Source organism: Amblyomma maculatum, chromosome 2 (assembly GCF_055883805.1).
Source record: "Amblyomma maculatum isolate TAMU_Amacu chromosome 2, ASM5588380v1, whole genome shotgun sequence".
Lineage (NCBI taxonomy): Eukaryota > Metazoa > Arthropoda > Arachnida > Ixodida > Ixodidae > Amblyomma > Amblyomma maculatum.
Window position 1 is genome coordinate 58,300,372 of NC_139345.1, and position 14,301 is coordinate 58,314,672.

The 14,301-nt window shown below is 45.3% G+C and overlaps 1 protein-coding gene across 1 annotated transcript; it reads right to left on the reverse strand.

Annotated features, from left to right (window-relative positions):
* Window positions 1-640: 640 nt before the first annotated feature.
* LOC146198736 (uncharacterized) lies at window positions 641-9,972 on the reverse strand. Its single transcript, XM_084591964.1, has 4 exons — window positions 9,899-9,972; window positions 7,406-7,597; window positions 3,946-4,218; window positions 641-1,307 (listed from the first exon to the last, which is right to left on the reverse strand). Exons 1-3 carry the CDS (start codon window positions 9,970-9,972, stop codon window positions 3,969-3,971), a joined length of 516 nt encoding a protein of 171 aa, XP_084448090.1. The 3' UTR covers window positions 641-1,307; window positions 3,946-3,968.
* Between the last annotated feature and the right edge of the window lie 4,329 nt (window positions 9,973-14,301).

Genomic DNA, 14,301 nt, shown 5'->3' on the forward strand with positions numbered 1-14,301 from the left:
TAATCTGTATATTAGAGTTTCAGCTGAATCAAGTGAGAGTTCCTGGCAGCAGCTCATCTAGGCTTTACTGGTTCATACACAATAGAGCATATAATGCATAGGTGATATCCACCTGATTATCCTAGGTCTTCTTTCTTTTTTCTTCCCATTCTATGTTTTCTTCGGCGATGGATATGAAAGCACAAGTGAATGCGAATTGATGTACTGAGAAAACAGTCCACTATGACGTTTCTAATCTCCATCTCTGAACATTAATGAAGGTTTATGTGTGCTAGAAGGCAGTTGTAGCCATGACAGATATGAGAGCGATGAGTGATTTAGTTGTTTAAGTATAGAGAGAACGTATACCGATACATGCAATGCCCGCGGTGTATGCGCATTGCAAGATTGGGACCAAAGTGCGCCATGAACCTGTTACTACATGGACACGACAGGTGAATGTTAACCAAGTATATGTCTAAGCTAATGCGCCTCCTCAGTGAAAAAATGCTCTGTTGCATGGGTATAGTCGTGGCTGCATGCTTTGAAGAAGGAATATGAATCTTTCTTGCAAAGATTCGTTTCGTTTCTTTATTCAAGAGACACTGCTTTCCAAACAGTGATCACAACCGAGAAGCACACGGAAACATCAGTGCTGACATTCAAAAAATGACAAAAGTTTCAAACTGAGCCAAGTAACTTTTGAGTTTAACGGTCGGCCTGAAACAGAGTGAGCAAATGGCATTCGCAAGGACGCGTAGTGTCATCAAACACGAATTCCACTCCAAAGCAACAATGTGTGTAGACGAGGCTATTTATTTCTCCATAGCCTCACAGCACCGAAGGAAAGGTGGGATATTGAAAATACTTGAAAAAGTGAAGGGCGCTGAATTGAGAAATGCTTCGCATTCAAGAATACGGAGTGAGTGACTCTCACAATGCAGCAGCTGTTGGAACCTTTAACATGATGCACCGAAGATGTCCAAAAATTAATGCGCAGACAAACTGTTCCTCCAGCGCTCATCGCGAAGTACAATGCAATCGATAAATTCTGACCTTAAATAACGGCTCACCTTATGTATTTCTGATGTCTGCACTAGAGGCGAATATCGAGTCTACCCGCCAGCTAATAGTTATTTGCGAATGCCCAAGTGGAGTTACAAAACACAAAAGAAACCGCTCCTGACGTGGCTGTCGATCAGGCAGGGCGAAAACGAATGCATTTGCACAAACAAGCAATATGCATTTGCAATCAACAAATATGGTCCAACACTGGTGCCTCACACGTTGGGAAAGCTTTTGCGTTGGAGACTCAACCTGCTTTGTGCCTGAAAAAGAAGAGAAAGAAAAGTAATTGTCATAAAAAAATACAAAAAACATATGAATAAAACTCAGTGCCAGTAATTTCGATAGCATTTCAGACTAAGACGCAAAAAAATAAAAAAGAGATGATGTGGTGATGCACAGCAGCACACACACACAAAAAAAAGATCGTCATTCTATGATGTTTCAGGCGCTTTAATGCGAAATGCCTCATTCGTCAGAACTTTTTAACTGTATGTTGCTATAGCAGTGCAGAAAGAAAAGTGATTTTTTTTTTGCGACTCACTATAACGACCGTAGCTGTGATGCGGAAATGCAAAAATGATTTCTAGTTCAGGAGCTAGCTATTTAATAAGTCTCGCTGTCAACCGTCCACGAACTTATTTTGATGCTCTGGGCAGAAATGAAGCCTGAAACTTACTTATTTCTGACACGCTGCGACTCGAGCATAATTACTTTCATTCACGAGTGAAAGTTTTTCAATTATTTTGCTTAGAAAAATGTAATCAACCACTATTCAAAATTTACACCTCGTTTGAAATGGCTAGGAAGTCCTTTCTTATTGTAACAAGTAGTCGCCACTTCTTTTTTTGCTTTAGCCCCATGATGTAACATTGCTAGCGTATACATTTCATTCTCACAATTAGATATACGAACGTAGCTCATTACTGAATCTAAAATTCATTTCAGCGAGTATGCTGAACACTTGCCCTGACCAAATAATGAAAAAAAAAAAACAATATTCGATAGAGTGCGCATTCCCTGCTTCAAATGTTTTTGCGCATCGACCTTTTAAGAAATGCGAACGCAGATTTTTTTGCTCGTCCACGCCTGTAACGGTGGTGTTTCTAGCTGGCAGTATTTCTGGTTTTAATCTTACTCTACCATATTATATTTCAAGCTTCCAGGGGTTCCACCACGGTGTGAAACACTAAAAATATTCTCATACTCTGTTGCGCTTAGGTGTCTTCGGATATTTAATTCGTCAGAGTGTGGCGCTGTTTATGTTCACTAGTGGCTGACGTCAATGCGCAGTCTGCTGACATCACTCCAAGAAGGAAAACAGAAGACAAAATTTGTTTCTTTATTTCTCGTGGCCTGTTGTGAGACTCTTTTTTTTTCTCTCTTTGACTGTAATTTCGGAGCAGACACGAATGCTTGCGAATGGGGTAGCAGGAGAAATAAAGAGGTGGTAGGAGTTTGTCTGAATTGCCGAAGCTGGGTGATCAATAGCTGGCATTGAATCAAGGAGGCGCTGACTAGGTATATATCCTCGTAGTAGTTAGTCTAAGCATTTCCTTCAATATTGTTTCTTGCTGTTTGGGACACCACGAACACCAGGCAATAGGCTGAACTTGCGAAGCTGCCCACCAGGCAAAACAAAACAAAATGTTGGAAAGCGCTCTCTCTGCTTATTGGTAAATACTCTCATTTCGAGGAATCACAAGAACTGAGTGAAGAAGGCGCGGTTAGTTGTAGCACTCCTCCACGCAGAACACAGCAGACAGCAACTGCACTGACAGAAGCCCCATTATGCAAGGCAGAACACTATTACGCACTTCGTCTCTGCCTGGTGCAATGGAATGGAAGCGATAGCCGTTCTACGCCTATAGACCTTGATCGACCACAAGGCCATAAATGGTCGCTTTCTGGTCTCGCGCCCCTTATGGGTGCCATAGCTCCTGGATAGTGACCACGTTGTCACTAAGTAAAGGGTTTGCAAGAAAGTTTATAGTCACAACGTACTTCGACGCCGACGCCGTTTGCAGTGGAGAAAGTAGTCCTATCTCTATCGCTAGAGAAACATTCACGCGTTTATCTAACAATAAATGTAGTTTACATGATTCTATGTCAGTTGTTACATAGGGCTACTTACAGATAACCGTCGTCGTATGTCGCAAGTAAACAATTTCTTGTTTAACCACTGCCCATTGTTCTCCAGCTGAGCTAAAGTCATGCATAAGGCAGAGTGGGCGCTCTTGACCGTGCCATTTATGCTGATGCAACGCGAGTTTTCCGGCACCATTGCAGGTATTCAGGCCATGGAGCTAGGTGGCCTGAATTGTGACGAATGCCGTTGATGGCCATGTAATCCACGCGGGCTTGGCAAAGGGTACGTTCACGTGGAAAGGAAAATAATAAGGGTAATCATGACGCCTCCTCTGAGAACCTGGAAATACACCTGCCCCACAAAAACAACAACAACGCTCTTCCTGACCGTAGGCGAGATTGCACGGGCAAGATTGCCACCGATGCTCATCCGGTGATGGAGGAAGGGAAGCAACCCGGCCAACTTCGTTCTTTTTTACGCACTCTGTTGTGTACATCTCCCACCAATTCTTGGCGGATCCCCCTCTGTGGGTATGTGCCATAAGTTATTTGGACAAATACAACAACAACATCTCCCAATCTGGCTGCCGGCCGGGAGGCGTCATAGTTGCTCCTGTCATGGGCATTGCAGCACAGTTCAGCGGCGCTATAATACACGCAGCCCCCAGAAAAAGTGTCCTTCTGTTTTATTTTCCTTTCTGCGCTCACGTTCGTGGGTGGTGGCTGCTCTCACTGGTGCTATGATCTCAAAATTTCACACATTTGTTGACTGAAGGTGAAGTGAAGTGAAGGATGCCTAGAGTGACGACTCACCCTGCAGAGATCGCATCTTGATATTACTGCTTGGCGCGTACGACGACAGTGGATTCTGATGTGTGGGCCGGGGCTGCCTTTTTGGAGGTGGCCGGCGCCTGCGTGTTTTGTCCGTTCCGGCCCGTGGTCGTGCCCGCACTGCCATCGGCAAAGCCAGACAGCAGCTGTACCCGGCCTAAGATACCTCTTAAGTGTAAGTCGCTCAGCCCTCTCCGCAGCTGCATGGCTCGGCCGTGTGACCCGTGGATGCCGGAGAATGGCATCGCGAGGATTCTGGGCAAAAGAAGAATGGTGACAGTAACTGAAGACAGGTTCGACGGACAATGCATCGGGTGCAGTAGCAGCGGTGGCTGCAATTTATACCACCTGGATCATTACACCTTTGCTTTGTTCAGTGCTTGTGACCGTATTCGCATCGCCAAGACTCTGTGCTTTAACAATAAATAAGCATGAAAAGATAAGATCATGTTTGTTACAACGGAATGTTCATTCGAAAAAATCCAGATATGCACTTAGGTCTGCTTAGGCGCAGAAATGCTGTTGCATCTCTGCTCTTAAGCAGATTTAAGTGCGAACCTGGAAATGCTTTCGCATTTCTGCGAAAGCATTTCTCTTACAGCTGCCGATTACGTCGCTGCCTGTTCAATTCCTTGTGCCTTTACCGTTTCTGAGATGCGTTTTTCGCTATATATCATGAATAATTTGAGGCTAGAGGCTCGTTTGCTGCTCCCTGCCGCACGAGACTGCTGTGCTGTGGTGTTTTGTGTCGACCTTGTTAGATGGCGCAAAGCGTCTGTCTAGCGGGAGATTCATTGCCTGTTTTGTTTTGAATTCTTAATTCGCAGACTTCGAAACGCTTTAGTTTTCCGCCATAACCTATACTCTCGAACAAGTTTCTAAAATGATTGCTCATTTTCTTTTTTTCCTTACTGTCATTGTTGTTGTTCCCTTAAGCGCCCTCCGGCCCCATTACGCTAGACAAGGGGAAGCAGCAAACGCGTTCTCAGTCAGTCAGTGTAGCGTAGTCCATGCTTTCATCGTTTTTGCATAGTAGACAGTGGACTCCCCAAGGCACAAAAATTCCTTTGTCTTTCAACCAAGTTTTAACCGGCAAAGTCTCCTATATGTAGTCTAAATAAGAATGGTTTGGCTGTAGGAGTAATGTATATTTTTTTCATGGTTGGTAAATACAGCGCACAAAAAGACTACGGCCCAGAAGTAAGACACAGGACGCGCGCTGACTAACACGATATTTATGTTTGCAGTGACCTCGAAAGAAACTTAGCAGGACTGCTTTTTTATCACCGCGATGATTACTTGGTTTTCACCGAACACAGAACATTTACAGCTCGTTTGGTTGACATTGTCAAAGTTTTTAGAGGGTGTGGGCCCGGTTTGCACTTCGCTTTCGAGACGGCCCTAGGCGAGGAGCTTCAGTATTTAGATTTGCGACTTCGTTTCGCGTGCGATCATGTCTACTGGAAGTACAACCCCAGGTCGGCTAAGCCATTGCTGAATTCCCACTCAAGACACTCGAAGTTAGTGAAAAACTTGTCGATGTCGAAGTGTCGATGTAGTGTTTGCAGCGCCCGCCAAGCTAAAACAACTGTGTGCAGCGATTGAAAGGAAAATAGATTCGAAGAGGTAAAAATGATGCGGTGTCGTGCACAGTGATCCGTTCGTCAACTGTTGCACCGGCGTTGTTTACAGCATTCCCTTCTCTTTCGGAGCCCGTTACTTTGGCCACGCTGGTCGCAGCTTTAAGAATGTTTTCAAGATCACCAAAATAATCTGGCAAAAGGCAATGAGCTTTCTTATCTTGTCGCATCCACTTCCAGAGAGGCGAAGTGATGAAAAAAAAAAGAACTGCATTTTAAAATCAGCCACAGATGTTATACGACCACAAAGACCAAACCACGCTGGAAGTGGCAGAACATTATATCGCGACGGAGTAACGCCGCTGCGTTAACAAATCTTCTGCTGTTTTATCCAACAAGGACCCCGTGTTTCTTGGCAGTTTTCCAGCTCGCGCGCACGTGCTTTTGTTTCCGTTGTTTTCACGTGTCCATTATATATCCCAGACTTTACCAATAAAACCCTAATTGTGAGTGAAAATCACTATTCTTCTAGTCCGTAATCTTTTGTGCGCTGGTTGTTTACACCATGAACCACCATGAGTCGAAAACGTTTTTTAGAACATCTTGATTGGGGCCTGCACTATACACGGTCATATACAATGGTGGAGCGAACAGCGAATCATAAATACTTTTGCTGAGTTGTTTCCGTGTGACATGACTAAGCCAATTTGATGAAAACCGCGTATGAAGAAAATGACGAGCTTGTACAACTCATTTCAAATAGCCACTAATAGTTCCTTGAATACAATGAGCTGTAACAATAAATTAAGGCAAAGCTCCGTCCAGTCTAAACTGAATAGCAGCGCATAAAAATGAGACTTTAGCATGCCTAAAAAAAAAAAAAAAAGGCGGTTAACAAACCGGCGTGCAAATAAGTGGCATAAACCAAGATCTCCAGCGCGTATGCTTCGAAACTGGTTGATTCGACTTGTTCTTTCTTAAGAAGAACCCCGCACAAACACTCGAACACCCTATATATGTAACTTTTCTACATTTAGACGGCAACAGTATAGCACATGCGTCCCGTACCACAGCAGGCTGCTGACATATATAATAGGTTGCGAACTGTGGCATGTACAAACATTGAGATGTTGACTTGAACTGCTCGGACGCAGTTTTTTTTCTGGAACGTCCTCCAAAGACTCCTAAGATTTTCTGCCTAACCCTCACAGCATCAGATATTTCCTGATTGAAAACGAGGACGATATTCCATATCATCTTGTGATGGCGTTGGGCCCGCATAATATATGGAGACGTAGGATGGTTGGTGCGTCACGCAGATCTTGACGTACGGTCAGTAAGAGAAGTTGTCAAACTTGTGGATCCAGCACCTGACTGGTTTCCGCACATTGAAGCATTAAAATCATTTAAAGAAAGCGACATCACCTAAGTGAAATGGGGCTGAGAGTTCTTGCGTAAATTTTGTATATTTGAGTGCAATAAAAAGAAAACGCATAGCGCATTGGTTCGCGCGCTAGACCGAGCAGCGGAAGGATGGTGGTTCGATTCCTTGCGATGGCACGGTTTTTGTTCATAAATATGTTCGTGCGGACACTATTGACAAGTTTTTTGTCCACACAAGTAATTAGCCAATAAATGTTTTGCATTAGAAAAAGCCTGGCTGCTTTGGGTTCCTGACCATAGTTCTGCACTTATAGTCTGGCGCTAACTAAATCGCTTTGCCACAGAGAAAAAAAAAGTGTTGTTCATAGCGCGCTGCATTTTTATCGTACTTCGCCTACATTATAAGGTAGCACAATACTGCAGCAGCTACCACTTGCGTGGCAGGGTGGCATATCAAGCACATCTCTGGAGGTCTGTACCTGGGTATGGTGTGCAACTGGAATTTCACCAGGTGGATGACCTTCTCCCACATGGTAAACCAGCGGTTCAGTCGGTCGGGCTCCAAAAGATTCTGGACGAAGCGATCAAGGATGGGCATTGCTTGCGCTCTCTGCGCCAGCACGAGACACATCAGCACCACCAGGGCCCGACCAGCCTCACGTCGGTGCCGCCTGCGAGGGCCACGAGGCGGCGCTATGTGTCACTAAAGCAAATTGCATAGAACACTTTTAAATAGCATTGTCAAGCATCTCGAAAGGGCCACACACGCTGCCAATTTTATTTCAAACCTACAACTTTACCACTACCAGATACTAGACTTGACCTATAATTACATCATTATTACGATTACGTAATGCTTGATACAGCACACTCATCATCGTTGCAACAATTGCCGCCAGAATCATTGCGGTCACCGTCTTCATTTTCTCATGTTTTTGCACACTGCAGGAGAGGGCTTTTAATTGGTCTTAATTTATCTTTGCTTGATTAGCCGCGGTAACATCTTCTTATTACTTTCCTGATATCATTACGTTAATCTTTTTGCCCACTGCTAGTTCACCTATTCATAGAATTTCCATTTTATGACTCGCTGGGCTGTCCTTGGAGTCAAGCCTTTCTATTGAGGTTCGAAGTTTAATATTCCTTGATGAATAGAGGCAGTTTATGACTACATACTACTTAGCATACAGTCATAAACTACAATGTTATGTGGAAGACTGCCCGAAGGGCACTCGGCATATATATATAAATCTTCACTTCACCAATCCGTACCAACGTGCCTGCGTGGCTTAGGAATATATCATGTCACACTCCGAATGCAAGGGAGCTGTACAGGGTTACATTACCTTCAACCTTCCACCTGATTTAAGAGGCGGGGTTTGACAGCTCCTGCCAGATCAGCCACATATACCCGGAATCGCGAGACGCCGCACAATCCCACATCTAATCTGTGCCAGGCCATGTCAGCTCCCAGCTAACACTAGCCCTAGGAATGCTCGTGTTTTTTTCGCTCGCAACCCCGATGCCGTCGACTTCTAATTTTCTGGAGAATAGGGCCTTTAAAACGGTCGCATGAAAAGCCATTGCTCCGGGCGTAGTGATGTTGCTATGTTTGGCAGCTGTGAAATTGGATAAAGGGGAAGTTTCATTTCCACTTTCAGGGAAGAGTAGGGAGAGGTTGCAATGCGGCTGCCATAGGAAGAACCCCCAAAAGTAATATTAAAAATATCCCTATCCGAAATCCCCACCACAGATTCACCATAGAACACATAAAACCAATTTTTTTGTGTTGTTCAGAGTATTTATATTAGAGTTTTGTGGTTATAGGAATAAAATATGGTGGCCATGGTTATTTACTGGTGAACATGGTGTGAGCTTTATGGTGATCGTTGTCTAAGAAATTAACTTGACTTGGCGGACGCCATTGTGACGGTATCAGAAAAACGATGTAAAAGGTGCGTGATCTTGCTTCTGTGATGTGTGTGTAACGTAGTGGAGCTTTTGTTCCGGTGGCCATGGTGAGAAACGCACTCTACATGGTGGAAGTCTTGGTGTCACGGCGCGCGTTAAAGAAAAATGGCTGCCAACTTAGCTGGCCCATCTTACGCTTAGTGCAACATATGGTGGTGTGAGGAAAAGAAGTGTCCAGAGATATTCTCAACATATCAATTTGATTTTCCTTAAATATACACTGAATCTCGTTGAAACTCTACAGCTAAAACCACATACGCTGATCGCTATATGCGATCTTCTCCGCAAAGCGTATGCCTGTTAAAAGTTACATTCGCGACTTCCGAAGAGCTAGAGGAGGTGGGCTATTCCCACATCTCTTCCGCACTACCGTAGATTACACAGGTCGGCATCTGCGTTCCCGGTTTCGCCCAGTGAGCACCACTGCCACTTGTAGCTGTGAGCACCACTGTTACTTGTAGCAGGCTGTACTCAAGCGACGGCGGCAGGCACAAAGGTGTTATAATTTGAAAAGGCAAAAATATAAACAAATAAAGCACAGTTGTCGCGACCCCTGGCAAACTTCGCGAGTGTTGGATGCGCGTCCACAGAGTAGTTCAAATGCTGATCTCAGAGGCTAGGGTCCCTCGATGCGCGCGCTCCCGCGCATCACCCTCCCCCTCAGATGCTATGCTGCACAACAATCTTTTTAAAGACGACGATGATTACGCAGTGCTTTTCTGTGTAGACAACACAAGTTTGAATCAAATGGCGAGGAAATTTTCAAGTGCAGTTTTATCAACATGAATGCGTCTATCGCTACAAAAAGAAAATGAAAACACCCAGATTATCAAAATGATTGATTTTTACGAACCAAAACGCTTAAGCACGGATAAATCATTTATCGGTGACTGCGTAACCGGAATCCTGAGAACACAGAAGTATGCATGGTTCTTCCTTTTTTTTTTATGGCAGCCTCAGGACTTCTCCCTTATCTTAAGAGCCGCGACGCCGCAGCTCACACGTGTAGACGGTGCAGGGCAATGACTGCGGGGAAGTGGACGGGGGAAATGTCATGTGGAGACAGCTGGGACATCGTCACGTGGAAAGGCCGTCTGACTGTTTTGTCCATTGGTTTATTCTTTTTTACTAGAGCCCTTCGTTCCAAGTCAGGATGCACGCTCAACGGTTGGGTAGCTTCCCACTTTAATTTCATTTATTTATGTTCAGAGCGAGTCGAGTCAGAGCGAATGATCTCATTAACTTCTTTATTTTGGAAAACCTTTAAAATCAGATGGGAAAGCTTCCCACAACAGTCAAGGTACTGACTTCGTACTTGGCGCATAATTCTATGCCACACATAGACTTTAGCTGAAACTATGTTATAGTTACGTGCTGAGTACGTAGAGGCATTTATCCACAGTATGGGGAACCGAAAGTCCCCAAGACGACCCCCCCCCCCCCCCCCCCCCCATAGAGAAAATTTCCATAGAGGTAAGAACGACATCTTAGCACCGCAAAAATGATTGCGCGGCAATCTTGTTTAGCAGCGGTGTCGTTGCGTTCCGACGAGCGACTGGCATAAGCTATCACATGCTGATCGTGGCCGTGGCGCTGGATGAACACAGCACCAACGTCCACGCCGCTAGCGTCGCTGTGAGCTTCGATGGGTACATAAAGGCAGATATGGCGTAGAATAGGCCCCGATGTCAGACGGAGTTTGAGATGACTGAAGGCAGAATTACACTCAGCAGTCCAATTGAACGGTGCATCCTGGTGCAAAAGGCATGTGAGTGGGTAGGCGATATTAGCGAGTCTAGGAACTAAACGCTGAAAATAGGAACTCAGTCCTAAAAAGCTCAAAAGTTCATTCAATATTTTCGGCTCTGTGAAGGTGGTTATAACCCCAGCCTTCTGAGGATCCGGCCGAACGCCATCCTTATCAACCAAGACACCGAAGGCAATTGTCTGGCGTTCGCCAAAGAGGCATTTCTTACAACTGAGAACGAGGCCTGCTCTTTCAGTGCAGTCAAGAACGATGGCAAGGCGGTTGTTATGCTCATGAAAGGTGTTTCCGGATATCCCAAAGTATAATCCAAAAAGCACAAACAAATTATTCGATATAGTCGGCGCAAAATGGGATCCACGAATCGTTCAAATCTGGATGCAGTATTGAACAATCCAATAGGCTTTACGTTAAACTCGTAAAGACCATCGTGCATGAAAAATGCCATAATTTCTTTGTCGATCAGATGCATTGGTCTAAGCAAGTACCCCGATCTTAAGCCTTACGAGGAGAATAATGATGCTAAGTGAAGGCACTCGATTACATTGTCAATAAGTGGAAGCGGATACACATCTTTTCGGCTAAGGCATTAAGTCGGCGATAGCCCACACAGAAGCGCCATGCGTTCTCTTCCTTTTTTAACCAGGATACCTGGAGGCACCCAAGGACTTGAAGATTCGGATGACATCACGTAGGAGCATTTCGTTAACTTGTTCGTCAATAAACTGACGTTCGCTCGGCGACACACGGTAGGGATTCTGCCTGATCGGGCGAGCAGGTTCCAGTATCAATCGCATAATGAATGCGAGAAGTTCGAATCAGTGGCGGACGATCCCTGGCGAAGTCGAACATGAATTTCTAATGACCTGGAAAGCAGGTCAATCAAATTTTGGCACTCGTTTATCGGCAAAGGCGTGTTTATCACAGCCTGAATTCGGGACTCTGTACAAGGCTGTGTTTTCTCTTCAAGACCACGGTCGCTTAGTGCCGCCACGGAAATTGACACACCCTTTTCGGAATGGGTGAGTTTCCTGTAACGAGGTAACACAGCTGGCATCTCTGAATAGTTCACAGTCCAAGCGAGGTGTGGTCCCTTGTCACTGAGACTATACAACGGCGCACCAAGGCACTCTTTGCACGTGTAGGTGTTATATTTTCTCTACGGCGTCAAAGTCTGCTCACAAATTCGCGTATGGAACAATGTGGGTTAATTCCGCAGTCATCGCAGAAACAACTGTATCTTCAGACACAGAAAACACTTCCACACTAAGAGACGATGCTTTTACAAGAGCTGACATCTATGTGATATTCAGTGACATCTGTCGATTTCGACAGTCTAACGTTGTACCATAATGTTGTAAAGTCTACACCAAGAATTACTTCGCGTGTAGACGACACTGAATTCTGTTCGAAATGGTAGAGAGAGAGAGAGAGAGAGAGAGAGAGAGTGAGAGAGAGTGAGAGAGAGAGAGAGAGAGAGAGAGAGAGAGAGAGAGAGAGAGAGAGAGAGAACTTTTATCCGTCCAACAGAGTGACGATCCCGCTCTTCGAGGGTTAGACCCGGAAGGTGGGACAGTCGCCTTAGTTGCAGGCCGGTAGTTCTTGGACTCCGGCGGCATCTTCGGCCAGTCGAACAATTTTTCTTTGGGCTCTTGGGTCTGAGCTTCGCAGAAGGATCTCCCAGGTGTCTTTAGTTATATTTTAGCCCTGCCTGGTGACTTTGCACATTCCCATATTATGTGATCTAGAGATCCCCTTTCCTTACATAATGGTAGATCACCAATCACAGTGTTTGCGCCCCACACACCCAGTGGCACGAATGATTCATTGCCAATACCATTCATGCCGAGCGTTACTTTGCGGCGTCCCAGAGGATTCTTGAATGCCAACTCGCAACAAAGACTGTTGCTCCAGTGTCAATTAATGTCATAGTGCGGATACCGTTAATGGATACTTCAAGTTTTTTCTTTAACATAAATACAGACAGATGTATTGACAACGCTGACTCCGGCGGCCTCACCTCTATCGGAAGCGCCTTCTAGTTCCTCGTAGGGAAAAAAAGTGGTTCCGAGGAAATGGTGGCAGTCATTGTCGGTGGGTTGGTGGCATCAGGCTGCAGTCATAAGCAGGCGAGGCATTTCTCACCTGGGCCGGGCCGTAGGTATCGCAAGTCGATGTTGGCGTTGGTAAATCATATTCAGCGATGAGGCGATGAGATGCATTGGGCAGCGGGCGGTGGTCTTGTGGCAGCAAGCCCCGTCGGCGAGAGATGTGTCTAGTCATGCCACCACGGGTGGGGGTGGGGCGTCGCGGGCTCCGCCAGTCAGGGTAAAAGTGGGTGCAAACATGTTATCGACGGGGATTCTAATCGGGCTTCCGTTGCTGGAGATCAAACTATCCCGCTTGTGTAGGCGCTTCTTCGTCCCATGCGCTGCTTGAAAGAGAGCAGGTCATATTGCCTCCCCTGTAAATCTACACTGTAATCATATCCTACCAACTGGCCCAGAACTCCACTCTGCGCAACGCAAAGCCTCTGCAATAGCTAAACTTGCAAGACGGACTTAGTGCCATTGATTGTCACTGCCATCATCATCCTGATTACATCTACTGGAGAGCAAGGACGTATCCCATATTCCTAATCTCATCTACCGATGCGTCTTTCTGCTGTTCCTTGCTATGCTTGCTTCTGCTGCTACACTTGCTCTGCGACTCCAAAGTGCAGGGGTAAAAACTATAATGTGAAATCATTTCAGTTCGATAAATGCAGGCTGTAATTACCTTAAATGTCAATAAGCATTCAGACTGATTTGTGTCATAATTTCTTCTACTTCCAGGTGAGATATTCTTCACTTCCAGACCTGATAACTACGTCATTTTAGTGATGAAGTTGCAGTTGACCGGCGCTCGTTCTTGACCTTTCGCTCACATCAAGGGAGATCAAAACGTGAGAGGTGGGACTTCATATTTGTTATCGGGCGTCCAACATGACTTTGGATTCAATGAAAGCTCCGTGATGCAGATGACGGTTACGGTCAAAAGTATGATCCGTAGTAGCCCACAAATGATTGACGGGGACTGAGGTGCGAAACGAGTACACAACGCATGTTAAACGGGACGGGACGTACGCAAAATCAATGAGAAGAGAAACGACAGCTATAGGTTCATAACGCCTGGCTAAAATTCAACCAATGTGGGGAGCAAGGAAATAAAGGAGGGCAAAGATGGCGAGCAAGAACGACCGACGACAGTGCAGAGAGAAACGTTGATGTGCGTGCCTTTGGCAGTTGAAGGCAGTGGCTTCCCTACAAAGCCCCTAGTGGGGTGTACACGTCCCCTCTGCTTTTCAGAAGGCACCACCTTAATTCCTAAATAATTATTTGGTCAAGATAGATACCTTGTTCTAATAAAAGGTGTGAGGGAAAAATTACACGCATGGCTCTGTCAGGGGGTAATTTGCAGATGACATGGTCGGGAACTAACTAATCAACAGGTTGTATGGCGCGCAAGACCACGTAAAACTTATTCGCGCATAAAACAAGCTTTAAATTTATTATTGCTCACTCCCTCGAATACAAACTACACTCATTTACCTAAGTCGTCGGCCACTTAAGAACCATCGGAAGATAATAGTTCACTACT